We start from the raw sequence: 21,265 nt of genomic DNA on the forward strand, positions 1-21,265 counted from the left end.
GCGCAGTTGCCAGATTTTTACTGTTAAAAAACAGCGGTAGTCTTTTTCAATTTCCAGTAATATGTTGTAAAAACTAATGTAAATTTTACGGTGAAAAACTGCCAGAATGTTAACCTTGAAATCTTTTGTCAGTACAATTTGAACATTTTAAAATTGTAAGATATTTAAGTATTTGCAAAAAATAAATAAAAATACAATAAAATTGAATGATAATATATTTGTTGCATTATTAGATATTAAAGTTTAAAATTGCATGTATTTTTTCTGTCAAAATGGAAAAACGAGGACATTTAGTAAGAAAAGACACATGTAAATCACAGGATTACTATGTTGTTGTCAACAAGGTCGCAGTGCCATAACTTAATTAATAATGCTTCAAACCAAGAATAAAAATATATATAATTATATATATTTGAAAAATTAAACATAAAAATAATTGCTTTTATGTTTCTGAATTAAAATAAACATACTAGAAAGCAGGAAATGCATGATGTCGCCACATGTGAGACGAAGGCGCAGTGCAACCTAACTATGTCTTACGTCATTACACCATCCAATCATATCCATCCCCTCTTCTCGCTTAGCCAATCAGAAAAGGTCACAGTAAAGGCGTGGCCCGTCGCTGTTTAGTGTTGTCATCCCCGGAAGATGTCGCTCATGTGTAAAATGAAGTCTTTCCCCCGTGTAACATAGCACTTTGTGGCCGCCACCATGAGCAGCCTCTGCCGGGAGATCATCACCCTCCAGCTGGGACATTATTCCAACTTTGTGGGCACTCACTGGTGGAACTTACAGGTGAGGAAAACACTGCTAAGTTGCTGTTAGCTTGGCTGCTGTTGACTGTTAGCATTCAATTGTTATGGTTTAAAATTACGAGGAAAAAATAAATATGTCTTAGAAAAAGAGTAGTTGTGTGAATAAGTAAGCTGTGAAGTCATTGATGAAGACTATTTTTAAATAACTGCTACAACATTGTCGTCACATTGTGATTAAAAGATCCAAGATGGCGGCGCGTGTACACGCAGCGACCACTCTCTCTCCTGATAATGCGGTGTTTTCTTGTTTTACGTGTGTTTTTTCGTCTCGTGTGTGTAAGTGTTCGTCGCGTTTATCTGCCCCACGGCAAACATACAGCCGTGAGGGACTGCTCGCCATAGGCAGCACCGGAGTTAAGGACTTAAACCCGGCGGACGTCGAGGTGCTACGAAGCCTCGGATTACTCCGGCGGCCCACCACAACACCGACCCCCACAGCTGCTCCGTGCCCGCAGAGGAGGCGCCGCAAGCGGTGTGCGAGAAGGCGGAAGCGCGGCAAGCGCGGAGGTATCCGAGCCAGGCTAGCGGCTAGCCCAAACAAGCCGGCTATTCCATCCATCCTCCTAGCCAACGTACGCTCCCTGGACAACAAACGGGACCACATACAGCTCATCCGATCCACACAGAAGACGGTGAGAGAGTGTTGTGCTTTTGTGTTCACTGAAACGTGGCTCCACGACGGCATCCCGGACTCCGCCATCCAGCTCGACCAGCTAACATGCTATCGGGCAGACAGGGCCCTCACTGCAGGAGGTAAGACCCGCGGTGGCGGGGTCTGTGTTTACATCAGTGATGCATGGTGTAAGGACACTGTTGTTACACAGAAGCACTGCTCAGCCCTGGTGGAGTTCATGTTTTTAAAGTGTCGGCCTTTCCACCTACCGAGGGAGTTTACAGCCATTCTACTAGCTGCTGTTTATATTCCCCCCTGCTCTAACAACAAGGACAGAGACAGGGCACTATCTGAACTGAACTGTGCCATCACCGAACACCAGACAGCCCATCCAGACGGCTTCCTCATCGTGGCTGGTGATTTCAACCAGGCTAACCTCAAGTCAGTGTGTCCACAGCTACATCAACACATTGACTTTCCTACAAGAGGTAATAACACACTGGACATGGTCTTCACCACTCAGAGAGGAGCTTACAAGGCGTCACCCCTCCCCCACCTGGGTGCTTCTGACCACCTCACTGTCATGCTAATGCCAGCATACAGGCCGAGGGCTAAAGTCACCAGACCAGTTCAGAAGCAAGTGAGGGTGTGGCCAGTGGATGCCTCCTCTGCTCTGCAGGACTGTTTTGACACCACAGACTGGGACATTTTCAAGCAGGCAGCCACCTACAACCACCACATCGACATACAGGAATATACAGAGACTGTCACTGCATACATCACTAAATGCATCGATGATGTCACAGAGACCAGGACCATCACGGTACGGGAAAATCAGAAACGATGGCTGACGGGGGAAGTCCATAGGTTGCTGAGAGCCCGGAACGCTGCCTTCAGAGCAGGAGATGAGGCTGGCCTGAGAACAGCCAGGGCCAACCTGAACCGTGGCATCAGAGATGCTAAGAGGCAGTACGGCAGCAGGATAGCCCACCGCTTCAGTGACAGCAGAGACACCAGGAGCCTGTGGCGGGGGATCCAGACCATCACGGACTATAAACCCCGACCACAGACCTGTGACAGTGACACCGCTCTGCTGAACAGCCTGAATGAGTTCTTTGGACGCTTTGAGGCAAAAAACAGCACGCCTGCACGGAAGACTCCACCCCCTCCGGATGACCAGGTGCTGTCCCTGTCTTCGGCCAGCGTGAGGCGTTCCCTCTCCAGAGTCAACGCACGCAAAGCTGGAGGCCCGGACAACATACCTGGTCGTGTGCTGAGAGACTGTGCAGCGGAGCTCACAGATGTCTTCACGGACATCTTCAACACCTCCCTGAGCCAAGCTGCTGTTCCCACGTGCCTCAAAGCCACCACCATCATCCCGGTTCCCAAAAAGGCTTCCCCATCCAGCTACAACGATTACCGTCCCGTTGCACTGACGCCCATCATCACAAAGTGCTTCGAACGGCTAGTCTTGCAGCACATCAAGTCCATCCTCCCCCCCACCCTGGACCCCTACCAGTTTGCATATCGGGCCAACAGATCGACCGATGATGCAATCTCCACAGCCCTCCACTCAGCTCTCACCCACCTGGACACTAAAGACTCCTACGCCAGGATGCTGTTCATAGACTTCAGTTCAGCATTTAACACCATCATCCCACAGCAGCTGATTCACAAACTGGACCGGCTGGGGCTGAACACGTCGCTGTGCAACTGGCTGCTGGACTTCCTGACTGGGAGACCACAGGCAGTCCGGGTCGGCAGGTACACATCCAGCACCATCATCATGAACACAGGGGCCCCTCAAGGATGTGTGCTGAGCCCCCTTCTCTTCACCCTGCTGACCCACGACTGCACGCCGAAGCACAGCACCAACCTCTTCGTCAAGTTTGCGGACGACACAACTGTGGTAGGTCTCATCCACAATAACGATGAGACCGGCTACAGAGACGAGGTGAGCCAACTGGCCACATGGTGCGGTGACAACAATCTCTCTCTCAATGTAGAGAAAACAAGGGAGATTGTTGTGGACTTCAGGAGAGCGCACACCCAGCACCCTCCTCTGACCATCAACGGTGCGGTGGTGGAGAGAGTGAGCAGCACCAAATACCTGGGTGTGCACATCACAGATGACCTCTCCTGGAAAACCAACACTGCATCACTGGCCAAGAGGGCTCAACAGCGCCTCTACTTCCTCCGCAAACTGCGAAGAGCAAAAGCCTCAGCCTCCATCATGCACTCCTTCTACCGGGGCGTCATTGAGAGCATCCTGACCAGCTGCATAACTGTGTGGTACGGAGGCTGCACGGCGTCCTGCCGCAGGACGCTGCAGCGCACAGTTAGGGCAGCTGAGAAGATCGTCGGTGCCCCCCTCCCCTCCCTCCAGGACATTTACAACACACGCCTGTCACGCAAAGCACTCCGCGTGGCAGGCGACATCACACACCCCTCACACGGCTTCTTCAGACTGCTGCCATCCGGCAGACGACTGAGAAGCCTCCGAGCTCGAAGCTGTAGGCTGAGAGACAGCTTCATCCATCAGGCTGTCAGGAAGCTGAACTCTCTCCCGGCCCCCCCCCCCCTTCTCACTCTGCCCTGCAATCTGATCTGAACTGTGAACTGAGACACTACACCCCACCCCCCCCCCCCCCCCCCCCCACTCACACACACACACACACACACACACACACACACACCATCTATCACTTAGCCACTTTACTCCGGACTCAAAATGCTGCTAACTGTTTTAACTGTTTACACTGTTTACATTGCACTTTGCACTCCCATCTAAATACTTGAATACATACGTTGCAATATAGATATTCTGGTAATATCTTCTTCCCCTGTATATTTTTCCCCCCCCTCATGCGACTGTTTAAATTGTTGTCTTTTTTTTATTCTTCTTTTACACTTTATATTTATAGACACCGTGGTTGTGAGAGGAACGTAATTTCGTCCACCTGTATGTCCTGTACAAACAGTTGTTTGACAATAAAGCTGACTTTGACTTTTTGACTTAACAGCTGCTTCTTGTTTGACTTTATTCAGAGTTGCCAGACGTACATAAATATCGCATCATTTTACCCTCTGCTCGATTTACAATAAACAATTACAAATGAACGATGAATTGACCCCTTTTTATGAACACTTATTGTTTGTACAGTACAGGCCAACAGTTTGGACACACCTTCTCCTCATTCAATGCGTTTTCCTTCATTTTCACGACTATTTACATTGTAGATTGTCGCATCAAAACTATGAATGAACACATGTGGAGTTATGTACTTAACAAAAAGAGGTGAAATAACTGCAAAAATCTACGTTCTTCAAAATAGCCACCCTCTGCACACCTGAGATGGGTAGGTTGTGAGTTCAAAACCCCCGACCGAGTCATACCAAAGACTATAAAAATGGGAGCCATTACCTCCCTGCATGGCACTCAGCATCAAGGGTTGGAATTGGGGGTTAAATCACCAAAAATGATTCCCGGGCGCGGCCACCGCTGCTGCTCACTGCTCCCCTCACCTACCAGGGGGGTGAACAAGGGTGATGGTCAAATGCAGAGAATAATTTCGCCACACCTAGTGTGTGTGTGACAATCATTGGTACTTTAACTTTTTAACTTAACTCTTGGCATTCTCTCTATGCGCTTCAAGCACACCTGTGAAGTGAACACCCATTTCAGGTGACTACCTCTTGAAGCACATCGAGAGAATGCCAAGAGTGTGCAAAGTGTGGCTATTTTGAAGAAAGTAGAATATAGAAAAACATGTTTTCAATTATTTTACCTTTTTTTTTGTCAAATAAATAAAAATAAATACATAGGTTATACTTGTATAGTGCTTTTCTACCTTCAAGGTACTCAAAGCGCTTTGACACGATTTCCACATTCACCCATTCACACACACACACACACACATTCACACACTGATGGCGGGAGCTGCCATGCAAGGCCCTAACCACGACCCATCAGAAGCATGGGTGATGTGTCTTGCTCAAGGACACAACAGACGGTCGCTCTTCACGTGCGTCTGTCCAGTCTGCTACCATTCCCTAGTCCAGTGGTCCCCAACCTTTTTGTAGCTGGGGACCGGTCAACGCTTGGAAATTTGTCCCACGGACCGGGGGGGGATTATTATTATTATTATTTTATTTATTTATTTTTTTCCCATAAATAAATACAATCATGTGTGCTTACGGACTGTATCCCTGCAGACTGTATTGATCTATATTGACATACACAATATGTATATATTATGTTGATTTAATTAATTTTTTTTTTAAATTTTATTTTATTTTTTAAAATTTCTTCCGCGGCCCGGTACCAATCGGCCCGGTGGTTGGGGACCACTGCCCTAGTCTATAAAATCCGCTACACCTCCCTGATACCGAAGTACATGTCAAACTACTTCCTTAACCTAAATGACCGCCATAACCACAACACCAGGGGGTGCTCCACTAACCACGTTAAACCCAGATTCCGATCTAACAAAGGTCTTAACTCATTCTCCTTCTATGCCACATCAATATGGAATGCACTCCCAACAGGTGTAAAAGGAAGTGCATCTCTATCCTCCTTCAAAACCGCACTAAAAGAACACCTCCAGGCAACTACAACCCTTGACTAACACCCTCCCCCCACCACATTGTAGATAATCAAATGTAAATAATCAAATGTATTTCTAATGTATATACTTGTTCTTATGCTTTCTGAACTCACTATGTTCTCTGCTCGCTGTACATATCCTACCAAGTCAGACCTACACGGTTTCAATGCCCATTTCTCTGATGATACAACCCTCCTCATCCCACCCCCGAATTGTAAATAATGTAAATAATTCAATGTATATACTCTGATGATTAACTTGTGTGATGACTGTATTATGCTGATAGTATACACTACCGTTCAAAAGTTCGGGGTCACATTGAAATGTCCTTATTTTTGAAGGAAAAGCACTGTACTTTTCAATGAAGATAACATTAAACTAGTCTTAACTTTAAAGAAATACACTCTATACATTGCTAATGTGGTAAATGACTATTCTAGCTGCAAATGTCTGTTTTTTGGTGCAATATCTACATAGGTGTATAGAGGCCCATTTCCAGCAACTATCACTCCAGTGTTCTAATGGTACAATGTGTTTGCTCATTGGCTCAGAAGGATAATTGATGATTAGAAAACCCTTGTGCAATCATGTTCACACATCTGAAAACAGCTTAGCTCGTTACAGAAGCTACAAAACTGACCTTCCTTTGAGCAGATTGAGTTTCTGGAGCATCACATTTGTGGGGTGAATTAAACGCTCAAAATGGCCAGAAAAAGAGAACTTTCATCTGAAACTCGACAGTCTATTCTTGTTCTTAGAAATGAAGGCAATTCCACAAAATTGTTTGGGTGACCCCAAACTTTTGAACGGTAGTGTATATTTGTACCGTGAATTGATTAACGTGGACCCCGACTTAAACAAGTTGAAAAACGTATTGGGGTGTTACCATTTAGTGGTCAATTGTACGGAATATGTACTTCACTGTGCAATCTACATTAGTAGATTGATTGAAACTTGTATTAAGAAGTTTCAATCAATCAATCAATCAATCAATCAATCCCAAGCTAAGTTACTTGGCCTTTAGTCCAACGAAACCGAAAGTTAACCTTCTTAGTGTATGTGTTTTTGACACGCTCCATCTCGTACCTGGCACCTTAGACTTAGACTTAGACTTCCTTTTTATTGTCATTCAAATTTGAACTTTACAGTTCGGATAAGAACGAAATGTCGTTACATAAGCTCATGGTAGTGCAGGATAAAAAAGCAATAAGGTGCATGTATAAATAAATAAATAGGTTACTGTGCAGATAAATATATTGCACTTTTCCACATGCATCCACGTTTATGGATGTATGTTATATTGTCTTTTTTTATTCCAGCGAGTTAATCCATTTTGGGGGGAGTTGAGGGGATTATTTAATTATGATGCGTTCAAGAGTCTTACGGCCTGAGGGAAGAAGCTGTTACAGAACCTGGAGGTTCTGCTTCGGAGGCTGCGGAACCTCTTTCTAGAGTCCAGCAGTGACCTCTTCTCACCATCAAAACTAGGATGCTATACGCGTGTGTGTGTGTGTGTGTGTGTGTGTGTGTGTGTGTGTGTGTGTGTGTGTGTGTGTGTGTGTGTGTGTGTGTGTGTGTGTGTGTGTGTGTGTGTGTGTGTGTGTGTGTGTGTGTGTGTGTGTGTGTGTGTGTGTGTGTGTGTGTGTGTGTGTGTGTGTGTGTGTGTGCAAAGATACAAACACAGGGTGTTGTTGACAGGGTGTTTTTTCTCAAAACAGAGATTGAGTCCTTACTAGAGGTCGACCAATGTTTTTTTTCAAGGCCGATACTGATTATTAGTCGTCAAGGAGGCTGATAACAGATATTTGGAGCAGAGTGTCATTTGCAGTCAAAGTTATTCAAACATAAATAGTATATGTCAGTAAACAGCTGGACTGATTGATTGATTGAAACTATTATTAGTAGATTGCACAGTACAGTACATATTCCGTACAATTGACCACTAAATGGTAACACCCCAATACGTTTTTCAACTTGTTTAAGGTCCACGTTAATCAATTCATGGTAATGGACAAGGCTTTAAGTTGTTTTTTTTAACATAATAATTTTTATATATTCACTAGGGATGTCCGATAATGGCTTTTTGCCGATATCCGATATTCCGATATTGTCCAACTCTTTAATTACCGATATCAACCGATACTGATATATACAGTTGTGGAATTAACACATTATTATGCCTAATTTGGACAACCAGGTATGGTGAAGATAAGGTCCTCTTTTTTTTAAATTAATAAAATAAAATAAGATAAATAAATTAAAAACATTTTCTTGAATAAAAAAGAAAGTAAAACAATATAAAATCAGTTACATAGAAACTAGTAATTAATGAAAATTAGTAAAATTAACTGTTAAAGGTTAGTACTATTAGTGGACCAGCAGCACGCACAATCATGTGTGCTTACGGACTGTATCCCTTGCAGACTGTATTGATATATATTGATATATAATGTAGGAACCAGAATATTAATAACCGAAGGAAACAACCCTTTTGTGTGAATGAGTGTAAATGGGGGAGGGAGGTTTTTTGGGTTGGTGCACTAATTGTAAGTGTATCTTGTGTTTTTTTATGTTGATTTAATAAAAAAAATAAAAAAATAAAATAAAAAAAACCCGATACCGATAATAAAAAAAACGATACCAATAATTTCCGATATTACATTTTAAAGCATTTATCGGCCAATAATATCGGCCGGCCGATATTATCGGACATCTCTAATATTCACATTAATTAATTTACATTACATTACATTATTTAAGCTCACCTGTGAAGTGAAAACCGTTTCGTCGAGAGAATGCCAAGAGTGTGCAGAGCAAAGGGTGGCTATTGTGAAGAAACTAGAATACAAAACATGTTTTCAGTTATTTCACCTTTTTTTCGTTAAGTACATAACTCCACATGTGTTCATTCATAGTTTTAATGTGGCAATAGTCATGAAAATAAAGAAAACGCATTGAAATGAGGAGAAGGTGCGTCCAAACTTTTGCCTGTACTGTACACTACCGTTCAAAAGTTTGGGGTCACCCAAACAATTTTGTGGAATAGCCTTCATTTCTAAGAACAAGAATAGACTGTCGAGTTTCAGATGAAAGTTCTCTTTTTCTGGCCATTTTGAGCGTTTGATTGACCCCACAAATGTGATGCTCCAGAAACTCAATCTGCTCAAAGGAAGGCCAGTTTTGTCGCTTGTGTAACGTGCTAAACTGTTTTCAGATGTGTGAACATGATTGCACAAGGGTTTTCTAATCATCAATTAGCCTTCTGAGCCAATGAGCAAACACATTGTACCATTAGAACACTGGAGTGATAGTAGCTGGAAATGGGCCTCTATACACCTATGTAGATATTGCACCAAAAACCAGACATTTGCAGCTAGAATAGTCATTTACCACATTAGCAATGTATAGAGTGTATTTCTTTCAAGTTAAGACTAGTTTAAAGTTATCTTCATTGAAAAGTACAGTGCTTTTCCTTCAAAAATAAGGACATTTCAATGTGACCCCAAACTTTTGAACGGTAGTGTGTGTCAAAATACCAAATATCGGCGCTGATATTCAGCCCGGTCGATCCCAAGCGCTCCATTCTACTAAGTTGGAAAATATTCCTCTAACATTTGCCAGGATGCATCTCTATGTTACGACGCAGAGATGCCCCCTGGAGACATCCAGAGCGATGTCATGTTTCGTGAAGGCCAGACGCTGGGCGGGAACATCACCTACACCCCCCGCCTCATCGCCATGGACCTCAAAGGTACCGATGTCTTCCATGCTCACGATCTGTCCCTTCTTGGCTTTAACCCCGCGTCATCTTTTGGCCGGCACAGGAAGTCTGCTGACTCTGCGGCAGGAGGGAAGTCTGTATGATGCCGGCAAAGACACGTCCGCTATTTCCTGGTACGCACAATTTGCTGTTATTGTCAGGTTCAAACACTGATGACATCTATTAAACAGACAAGAAGCAAGGAATTAAACAGAGACATAATTCAATTTGGCTCATTGAGGAGAAACGTCTGGGCTGTACTCTTTGTACAGTCTTCCACCACGCTCTGACGAAAGGTCGCACGCCTCCTCTTTTATTTGGACTTTCCCCTGATTACATGGCAACAGCTGTTTCTAAAGCAGTGGTTCTTAACCTGGGTTCAATCGAACCCTAGGGGTTCGATGAGTCTGGCTCAGGGGTTCGGCGGAGGTCAAGACACACCCGACTCATCGTGTAAATAAAAACTTCTCGCTATCGGCGTATTACGGATACGGCAACAGCAGAAGTCAGACTGATTTGCAGGTGTGTCATTTGTTGTGAGTTTATGCACTGTGTTGGTTTTGTTGTTTGAACAAGGTGACGTTCATGCACGGTTCATTTTATGCACCAGTAATAAAACATGGTAGCACTTTAGTATGGGGAACATATTCACCATTAATTAGTTGCTTATTAACATGCAAATTAGTAACACATTGGCTCTTAACTAGTCATTATTAAGTACTTATTAATGCCTTATTCGGCATGGCCTTATTATAACCCTAACACTCTAACCCCGGCCCTAACCAAATAACTCTAAATTAAGTCTTTGTTACTTAGAATATGTTCCCCATACTAAAGTGTTACCAAAAACATAAACCCAACATTTTATTTTTCACTAAAGAAGGGTTCGGTGAATGCACATATGAAACTGGTGGGGTTCGATACCCCCAACAAGGTTAAGAACCACTGTTCTAAAGGAAGGGGGTGGTAAACAGCCGTTGCCTTTGGTTACACAAACAGTTAAAAGAAAAGGTGCCTGGAGGGGGGTCAGGTCCTGCTTCCTCTCCGGTATGTAGATCACAGGTAAAGACAAAATCTTCCTGTGGATTACAATAGATCAAAGAAACCGACACCTTCATGTCGCTTCCCATCCTACTCAGTGGAGTTTTACAAGCCTTTTGATTGGTAGGATCAAAGACAGCTTTTGTCTGCTCGCCGAAAACTCATTGAAACACAAGATTTTGTGGTAACTTACATACAATTATTCTGACATTTATGTGAAAATGTGCAGAATAATCCACCCTGCTGTAAATACCATCCCCCGAGGGAAAGTGTGTAATTTAAAGTGTTCACCCTACGACAGGGATGGGAGCCTGATGACGCACAAAGAGAGCCCCCCCGAAAAAAACTCCTTCCTGGAAGATTTAGACAAGTTGGACGTGAGTATTTGGTCGTGGAACAGTTCAAAAGTGGTACTTTGACGGCTTGTCCTTGTATTTAGAGGGGGGACATACTGCCTGAGGTGGACTTCACGTCAAGCCGCCAGTCCCCATGTGAAGGTGAGTGAAATGGTGTGACGTCACACCCCCGTGTGCCCACTTTAATGTTGTCCCGGCGTCACACAGGCTCTTTGAGGCTGGACACAGTCAACGCTCAGCTGGCCGCCATCCAGAAGAGCTACCAGCTGGAGGGAAGTGTGAAGGTGTGGTCCGACTTCCTGCGCATTCACCTGCACCCTCGCACCGTCTCCGTCATCCACCAGTACAACCACGACGGGTAAGACGCACTGACTGCGAGGGTGCTGTCAAAGTCAATATTGATAATAGACTCTAGGATGTTGTAATCCATTCCTACTTAATTACTTGACTTACTTATTGACCTACTTATTCACTTACTTTACTTAGACTTAGACCAACTTTAATGATCCACAAGGGAAATTGTTGCACACAGTAGCTCAGTAACAAAGGATGGAAAGTGTAAGGATGGAAAGGACAATGCAGGTATAAAGTAGACAAAAAATGTACAGTAGTAGCAATATAAAATATAGCATATGTAATATTGACATATATACAGCATATAATATATACTGATATATATTATTATATAATATATACAATATATAACAATGAGCAGGTCCAATATTACAGTATATGTAACAGCTGCAGCGTAAACAGAGAGTAGATCCAGCAGAAAATAAAGATTATAAACAAAGGGAGGTAGCTAACATAATAGACAGATATCATACTTACAATTTTACTTCACTTACTTTCTGTGTTCATATTACTTTACTCTATTACTTACTTACAGTTCTTTTTATGGTACTTGCTTTACCTGCTTGCATCACTTTGTTTACTTCACTTTCTTACTAACAGTACTTACTTACTTTACTTACTCGCCTTTCTTACCGTACTTACTTTCTTTAATTACTTAATTTATTTACTTTTACTTAATTTACTGACTTTCCTTAGTTACTTAATTTACTAACTTTTACTTAATTTACTGACTTTCCTTAGTTACTTAATTTACTTACTCTCCTTAGTTACTTTATTTACTTACTCTCCTTAGTTACTTAATTTATTCACTCTCCTTAGTTACCTAATTTACTTACTTTTACTTAATGTACTTACTTTCCTTAGTTTCTTAATATACTTACTCTCCTTAGTTACTTAATGTACTTACTCTCCTTAGTTACTTAATTTACTTACTTTCCTTAGTTACTTAGTTTACTTACTTTTACTTAATGTACTTACTTTCCTTAGTTACTTACTTTTACTTAATGTACTTACTTTCCTAAGTTTCTTAATTTACTTAATGTCCTTTGTTACTTAAATAACTTACTTTTACTTACTTTCCTTATTTACTTAATTTACTGACTTTCCTTAGTTACTTAATTTACTTACTTTTACTTAATTTACTGACTTTCCTTAGTTACTTAATTGACTTACTTTCCTTAGTTACTTAATGTACTTACTCTCCTTAGTTACTTAATGTACATACTCTCCTTAGTTTCTTAATGTACTTACTTTCCTTAGTTACTTAATTTACTTACTTTTACTTAATGTACTTACTTTCCTTAGTTTCTTAATTTACTTAATGTCCTTTGTTACTTAAATAACTTACTTTTACTTACTTTCCTTATTTACTTAATTTACTTACTTTCCTTAGTTACTTAATTTACTTACTTTCCTTAGTTACTTAATTTACTTAATGTCCTTAGTTACTTAAATTACTTACTTTTACTTAATTTACTTACTTTCCTTATTTACTTAAATTACTTACTTTTACTTAATTTACTTACTTTTACTTAATTTACTTACTTTCCTTAGTTACTTAATTTACCTACTTGGTTTACATACGGTACACTACTTTGTTTACTTCCTTACTTATTTTACTAACTTACCATACTGACTTTCTTTACTTTCTTACTTTTACTCACATCACTTTCTCATTTGACTTCATTCCCTACTTTACTTATTTACTTACCTTACTAAATGTACTTACTTGTTTTTACTTCATTTACTTTCTTACCTTACTTGTTTACCACCATTACTTAGTTTGTTTACTTGACTTTGTTCCTTTACTTACCTTACTTATTTACTTTACCCATCTTATATTCCTTACTTTACTTAGTCATGTACTTTCTTACTTTGGTTTACTTGCATTAATTACTACGTTCACTTCAATTCCTTTACTTACCTTACTATATATTTTTTCCACTTATCTTGCCTGCTTTCTTTCTTGGTTTACTTGCATGACTTATTTGCTTTACTCCCACTACTTGCTACCTTTACTTTATTATTTACCTAAATGTACTTACGTGACTTAGTTTGTTTGCTTAACTTACTTTATTATTTTACTTACCTTCTGACCTTATTTGCTTGACTTACCGTACTGGCCTGTCTTCCTCAAGAAGGTTAGGTCATGTCATGTTTTGCTGCGTAACCACTTACCTTGCAACCCGTTTGTGCCCAAACGGGCTGCGGAAGTGACCAGACGGGCATGTTGCATTGCATGCCAATGCAGGCCAGAGACAAATATTGATGAATATTTCATGCATTTCTATAAAAGTTGAAACGTGGATGGTAAACAAGCCATGTTCCTCCTGGCCAGAGAGGCGGAGCGTCTGGAGGCTTTTGGCCAGGGCGAGTCTCTCCTGCAGGGCAAGGTTCTGGACGAGCTGGATGACAAACTGCATTTCTTTGTGGAAGAGTGCGACTACTTCCAGGTAAGTTCTTCCTTCCTCCTCCTTCCTTCCTTCCTTCACCTCCTCACGTGGCTCCTCAGGGCTTCCAGATCCTCTGCGACGTGGCCGACGGCTTCGCCGGCTTGGGGTCAAAGGTCACGGAAATGCTCCAGGACTCGTACGGCGGCCGAGGCATCCTCACCTACGGCCTGGAGCCCGTCGCTCGCCACGACTCGGTAAGTCGGCCGGCGGGAGTGAGGGCGCCAGGCGTTTGACTGTGTGTGTGTGTGTGTGTGTGTGTGTGTGTGTGTGCGTCCCCGAGCAGACTCCCGCCAAAGAGGTCTACCGGCTGCTGAACTGCGCCATGGCGACCGCACACCTGGCCAGTAACAGCTCCTTCTACTGCCCGCTAACGCTGCGCGGCGGGCTGGGCCTGCGGGCGTCGGCGCCCGTCAGCTTCCCTCACCTGACCTACGACGTAAGCCGCTCTCGCCGCGCGTCCCTTTGTTTCGCCCCACGCTAAAACCCCTGCGCCCGCCTCGCAGCCTTCGCTTTGGTACCACTCAAGCGCCGTGCTGGCGCTCGCCCTGGACGCGCTCACCGTGCCGTACCGGCGGAGGAACGGCGTCCCCATGTGGCAGCTGGCCGACTCCCTGTCCACGTCGGGGAGGAAGGTGAGACCCCGTGTTTTTTTTCCCCCGCCGCCGTATTTCCCCGTGATCTAAACGCGGCGGCTCGCAGGTGGTGGCGGCTTACGGCGCCGTCCCGTTCCCGATGGCGCGCGGGGATTCTCTCCCGGACGCTTTAAGTGCCTGCGCCGACTCGTTGCCATGGAAACCTCTGTCAACGTGCCCGGAGGCGGGCGAGGGCGGTTGCTACGGTCAGTGGGTGACGCTGAAAGGCGTGGAAGAGCAGAGACTCATCAGGTACGTCCACCATGCACACAAGTCCTAAAACCTCACATTCATCTCCTCCTTCCTCTCCCCGCCAGTCATGTGGCGCCTGGGACGGAGCCGCCGTCTCCTTACCACCACCTCTGCAGCGGGGAGGACGTCCTGGCGTCCTACGTCACCTCCTTCTATCCCACAGCTCCTCTGTAAGTACAAGGAACACCTTTTATTTTTATAGTCCTGGTCCACATGTTGAAAATGTCACCAATGAGTTCTCTTCAAAAACTTGTTCACCATGATACTGATATTGGAGCCTTGAGTGTTAGCCAGGTACGATATCAATCCGATACGGTATCGTAGGACAAAACAATTAGCCATGCTTTCAAAGTGGAGTGTTAGTTTGTGTTTTGGCGACACCTGGTGGCCATGGTAGTTCATGACGTTAAGTTCATGACGCAGTCGAAATGTTGAAAGACTAATTATTTTTTTAAAGTAGTATTTCACTACAAAGTTGTTGAGTTTGAGTTTATTTCGAACATGCAAGCATACAACATGATACATCACAATTTCCAGTTTCTCTTTTCAACATGTTCGAAAAGGAGTAGGAAGAAGCAGAGCTTATTTAATCCTACCCCTTTTCTTTACATAACAGTTGCTGAAACTTTTTTTATTCACTTCCTGTTCTCAATTTATTCACAATAAACTCCATATGTAATCACAATAAAAATAAATAAATAAATAATAGTAAGTATTTAATAATAATAATTGGTGAAGAAAGTCATATTTCATATGATGAGATAAGTAAGATTACTTTAAGAATGAATGAATGAATGGATGAAATAAATTCAGAATGTTTGTCATGGTTCTTCTTCTTTGTACTTTGTAAACACTTTAAGTTTGAAGAGTTTCTTGAAGTGGATCATATTAGTGCATTGTTTGATTGCTTTGCTTAATCCATTCCATAATTTAATTCCACATACTGATATACTGAAGGTCTTAAGTGTTGTACGTGCGTACAAATGTTTGAAATTACATTTTTCTCTAAGATTATATTTCTCCTCTTTTGTTGAGAAGAATTGTTGTATATTCTTGGGTAGCAGGTTATAGTTTGCTTTGTGCATAATTTTAGCTGTTTGCAAATTCACTATGTCGTGGAATTTCAGTATCTTTGATTCAATAAATAAAGGATTTGTATGTTCTCTATATCCAACATGATGTATTATTCTAACTGATCTTTTTTGTAACACCGTTAATGAATGAAGTGTACTTTTGTAATTATTTCCCCATATTTCTACACAGTAGCTCAGATATGGTAACACTAGTGAGCAGTATAGACTATGAAGTGATTTTTTGTCTAGAACATGTTTTGCTTTATTCATTATTGACGTTTTTCTTGCTACTTTACTACGTTGTGTAACTAATTTAATGAAGAAAAAAAAATTTTTTCCCAATAAAAAAGTCTTAGTCTTCCAAAAAATAAAAATTATTTTTTTTGTACCAAAAAAAAAATAAAAACATTTTTTTTCAGAGGAACAAAATTGTTGCGCAAATTGTTCCTTTTTTGAGGAGAAAAAAAGACCAAAATTCACAATTTTAGAGTAAATATTTTATGAATATGAATTCGTAATCTCAGGAAAATAAAGGCATATTTTTTTCTCCATAAAATGTTTTTTTTTTTTCAATCTTAAAATATTCATTTGAATAAGAATACAAATCGAAACCTTACAACATATATTTTCTCCTTAAAAGTCGGAATCTTCCGAAAAAGTTCCATAACATTTAGGGGGTGGCTCCTGAAAAGTCGTTTCTCAGAATATCGATTAGATCTTGCGTCGTCGTTAGATAACCAGCTGTAGCTTTTCTCTTGGTGGGACATATTGCTGGGTATTGTGGCCAAACAGCTCCATTTTAGTTTCATCTGACCACAGAACTTTCCTCCAGAAGGTCTTATCTTCGTCCATGTGATGTCAGATGAAACAAAAATGGAGCTGTTTGGCCACAATACCCAGCAATATGTTTGGAGGAGAAAAGGTGAGGCCTTTAATCCCAGGAACACCAGACCTACCGTCAAGCATGGTGGTGGTAGTATGCTCTGGGCCTGTTTTGCTGCCAATGGAACTGGTGCTTGGGACAATGAAAAAGGAGGATTACCTCCAAATTCTTCAGCACAAGCTAAAATCATCAGGTTGGGTCTTGGGCGCAGTTGGGTGTTCCAACAGGACAATGACCCCAAACATGCGTCAAAAGTGGTAAAGGAATGGCTAAATCAGGCTAGAATGAAGGTTTTAGAATGGCCTTCCCAAAGTCCTGACTTAAACGTGTGGACAATGCTGAAGAAACAAGTCCATGTCAGAAAAACCAACACATTTAGCTGAACTGCACCAATTTTGTCAAGAGGAGTGGTCAAAAATTCAAGCAGAAGCTTGTGGATGGCTACCAAAAGCGCCTTATTGCAGTGAAACTTGCCAAATATTAACATTGCTGTATGTATACTTTTGACCCAGCACATTATCAGTAGACTCATAATAAATTCATAAAAGAAGCAAACTTCATGAATGTTTTTTGTGAGCAACAAGTATGTGCTCCAATCACTCTATCACAAAAAAATAAGAGTTGTAGAAATGATTGGAAACTCAAGACCGCCATGACATGATGTTCTTTACAAGTGTATGTACACTTTTGACCAACACTGTATGTTGAGTAAAGAGGACCACCGAGACAGAATAGTACTTAAGTTTTAGAAGACCAGCCCTTACAATGCAACAATAGCATCAGCAAGAAGAGGTCTAAATCCCAACAAAAACAGCCCCACTCACCCAGAAAGAAGCGCAGCTGCTTCTTCAAAAACAGATAAGGAACTGACCAAAACAGCTCTGAGCAGACAAACCGGAGCCTTTAAGACAAAATGAAGAGTTTACTAGCGGATATAAGATAAAGCAAGGAGGTAGTGCACTACATGGGAAAATACTGTTTTAAACAGCACTATGGATTAAAAAAAGAACACTTAAAAATATGTCATTCTTACTAGGGATGTCCCGATATCGGCCGATAAATGCTTTAAAATGTAATATCGGAAATTATCGGTATTGCTTTAATTATCGGTTTCTAAAAGTAAAATGTATGACGTTTTAAAACGCCGCTGTGTACACGGACGTAGGGAGAGGTACAGAGTGCCAATAAACCTTAAAGGCATTTTTTTTTGCGTGCGTGCCGTCTGAGTCACGTAATATCTACCGGCTGTTCTCATCACGAATTAATGCGAGACATACTTGGTCAACAGCCATACAGGTCACACTGAGGGTGGACCGCATAAACAACTTTAACACTGTTACAAATATGCGCCACACTGTGAACCCACACCAAACAAGAATGACAAACACATTTCGGGAGAACATCCGCACCGTAACACAACATAAACACAACAGAACAAATACCCAGAATCCCTTGCAGCACTAACTCTTCCGGGACGCTATAATATAAACTCCCCCGCTACCTCCTAACCCCCACCTCCTCATAGTCTCTCTCAGGGAGAGCATGTCCCAAATTCCAAGCTGCTGTTTGGATAGATATAGTACTTTGATTCCCTCAGGAAAATTAAAATTCCAGCAGCATTGAGATCGAATTTAAAAAGTAAATAATGGGGGTATAAATGGAAACCGAATAGAAAAATAACAAGAATAAAAATAAAAAGCAACAATGAGAATAAAAATATAACTGTAAAATAAGAATATAACAAGAGAAACTAGGCAGTAGTGACCACGTTATGAAAAAGTATTGCACTGTTATTGTTTTGAGGCATGTCAAAAAAAAAAAAAGCACTTTGTGACTTCAATAATAAATATGGCAGTGCCATGTTGGCATTTTTTTTCATAATTTGATTTATTTAGGAAAACCTTGTTACATTGTTTAATGCATCCAGCGGGGCATCACAACAAATTAGGCATAATAATTAGAGATGTCCAATATCGGTCTGCCGATATTATCGGCCGATAAATGCGTTAAAATGTAATATCGGAAATTATCGGTATCTGTTTTTTTATTATCAGTATCGTTTTTTTTTTTTTTTATTAAATCCACATAAAAAACACAAGATACACTTACAATTAGTGCACCAACCCAAAAAACCTCCCTCCCCCATTCACACTCATTCACACAAAAGGGTTGTTTCTTTCTGTTATTAATATTCTGGTTCCTACATTATATATCAATACAGTCTGCAAGGGATACAGTCCGTAAGCACACATGATTGTGCGTGCTGCTGCTCCACTAATAGTACTAACCTTTAACAGTTAATTTTACAAATTTTCATTAATTACTAGTTTCTATGTAACTGTTTTTATATTGTTTTACTTTCTTTTTTATTCAAGAAAATGTTTTTAATTTATTTGATTCCTTTTTTTAAAAAGGACCTTATCTTCACCATACCTGGTTGTCCAAATTAGGCATAATAATGTGTTAATTCCACGACTGTATATATCGGTTGATATCGGTATCGGTAATTAAAGAGTTGGACAATATCGGCATATCGGATATCGGCAAAAAGCCATTATCGGACATCCCTAATAATAATGTGTTAATTCCACGACTGTATGTATCGGTATCTGTAATTAAGAGTTGGACAATATCGGAATATCGGTAAAAAAAAGCCATTATCGGACATCTCTAATTCTCACAGTATGAAATTTGATAGGAAATAACGCGAGTCCAGTTCATCCGTTCCAAGTGACGTTGAAAGAAAAGCTGCTGTTACTGAAGTTGTCCTAACATGACTGGTGTCCCTGCAGGGCTGTGCAGCTGCTGTCCAGTCCCAGTAAAGTCACTCCACCTTTCCCTCGTATATTCAGTCCGTCTCTCACTGACGGAGGTCTGGCGTTGGACCAGCAGCCTCCATTTAGCTGTGAGTTCCTCCGCTCCCAATCTGAAATTCTAATATTCTGTACTGACCTTTTATTCTTTTCTCTTAAAGCTCGGGCCGTGTCCTCCGTGCCGGTCCTCACGTCCCTCCAGTCGGGGCCCGCGCTGGACCCGTGGCTCTCAGAGTTGCATCGCAGCGTGACCGCCTTCGACGTCCGCCGCGTGGCCCCCAGCTTTCTCACCCACGGCCCCGAGATGGCCGACTACGGCGAGGCCCTGGAGCAGTTGCGTTTACTGGCTCGGCGTTACCGCGACGACAGCGGCGGCACGACGCGGTCGTCTTCAGAGGATGACGACGACTGACAGAATGAGGATTGGATTTTGCTATCATGCGCACTCACACACTCCTGTGGCCCTGGAGGACTAATCATCAAATATTCTCCATTTTAGCTTCATCACGGCTGGAGATTGTCCAAACTAGTCTTGGATTAACATTTTTTCCTCTCCATATTCAGGTCTTCCACGTCATTGGGTGTTTATTTTTGTACTAATAGCATGTGGGCTTACTTAAGTCTGGCATAACTTGAAGAGAAGTATTTCAAAATAAGAGCCCACTGATGGAGACTAAGTAGTGCAATACTGAGTGTAGCATTTAATGATACACTTGAATGTTTGGCTGGAACTTTCCTTATTAAACATGTCATCTGTGGCTTTAAAGTTAAGTTAAAGTTCCAATGATTTGACCCATCCCCTTTGTTCACCCCCTGGTAGGTGAGGGGAGCAGTGAGCAGCAGCAGTGGCCACGCCCGGGAATCATTTTTGGTGATTTAACCCCCAATTCCGACCCTTGATGCCGAGTGCCAAGCAGGGAGGTAACGGCTCCCATTTTTATAGTCTTTGGTATGACTCGGCCGGGGTTTGAACTCACAACCTACCCATCTCAGGGCGGACACTCTAACCCAGGCCTGGGGAATTATTTTGACTCGGGGGCCACATTTAGAGAAAAAAATTTGTCTGGGTGCCGTTATATCTATTTTTAGGAACACTAATACAAAACCTCACGATAATGTCTAATTGAATGCTAAAAAACGTTATGACAGACCGCCTTAAAAAACGTAATGGAATTTTACAGTTTTCTATGAAGGATAAAACACTGAATATTGACAAAATATGAATGTGACACCCCCTTTCGATCGCAGTGTTTCCCACACATTCATTTATTTGTGGCGGCCCGCCACGAAAGAATTACGCCCGCCACAAATAAAAAATAGGATTTTTTTTTGTCCTGTCCAGCTTCTCAGGCAAATCATGTAGATGCCCACCATGTAGGCTGTTCAGATTTACTTTACAAAAGAGAAGTGTAGGATATTTCTCTTGTTGCCTTATATGTACACACCTCTGCCTCTGTTTCACTTTATGTTGCTGGTAAATATGGTTGTAGTAGTAGGCTAAAGTTAAATTATTTAGTATGCACTAATTAAAGGGGCAGAGCTTTAAGAGACATTTTAGCTTTTATATTTTATAAGATATATTTTTTTGTAAGAACCACAATTAATGAATATTT

At 41.8% G+C, this 21,265-nt stretch overlaps 1 protein-coding gene across 1 annotated transcript; it reads left to right on the forward strand.

Annotated features, from left to right (window-relative positions):
• Positions 1-609: 609 nt before the first annotated feature.
• msto1 (misato mitochondrial distribution and morphology regulator 1) lies at positions 610-20,436 on the forward strand. Its single transcript, XM_062029563.1, has 14 exons — positions 610-795; positions 9,657-9,786; positions 9,860-9,929; positions 11,138-11,213; positions 11,276-11,333; positions 11,400-11,550; positions 13,885-13,999; positions 14,059-14,193; positions 14,283-14,435; positions 14,503-14,631; positions 14,699-14,883; positions 14,949-15,053; positions 19,632-19,744; positions 19,814-20,436. The coding sequence occupies exons 1-14, from the start codon at positions 712-714 to the stop codon at positions 20,062-20,064; spliced, it is 1,755 nt and encodes a 584-aa protein (XP_061885547.1). The 5' UTR covers positions 610-711; the 3' UTR covers positions 20,065-20,436.
• Positions 20,437-21,265: the final 829 nt, after the last annotated feature.

Source organism: Entelurus aequoreus, linkage group LG20 (assembly GCF_033978785.1).
Source record: "Entelurus aequoreus isolate RoL-2023_Sb linkage group LG20, RoL_Eaeq_v1.1, whole genome shotgun sequence".
Classification (NCBI taxonomy): Eukaryota; Metazoa; Chordata; class Actinopteri; order Syngnathiformes; family Syngnathidae; genus Entelurus; species Entelurus aequoreus.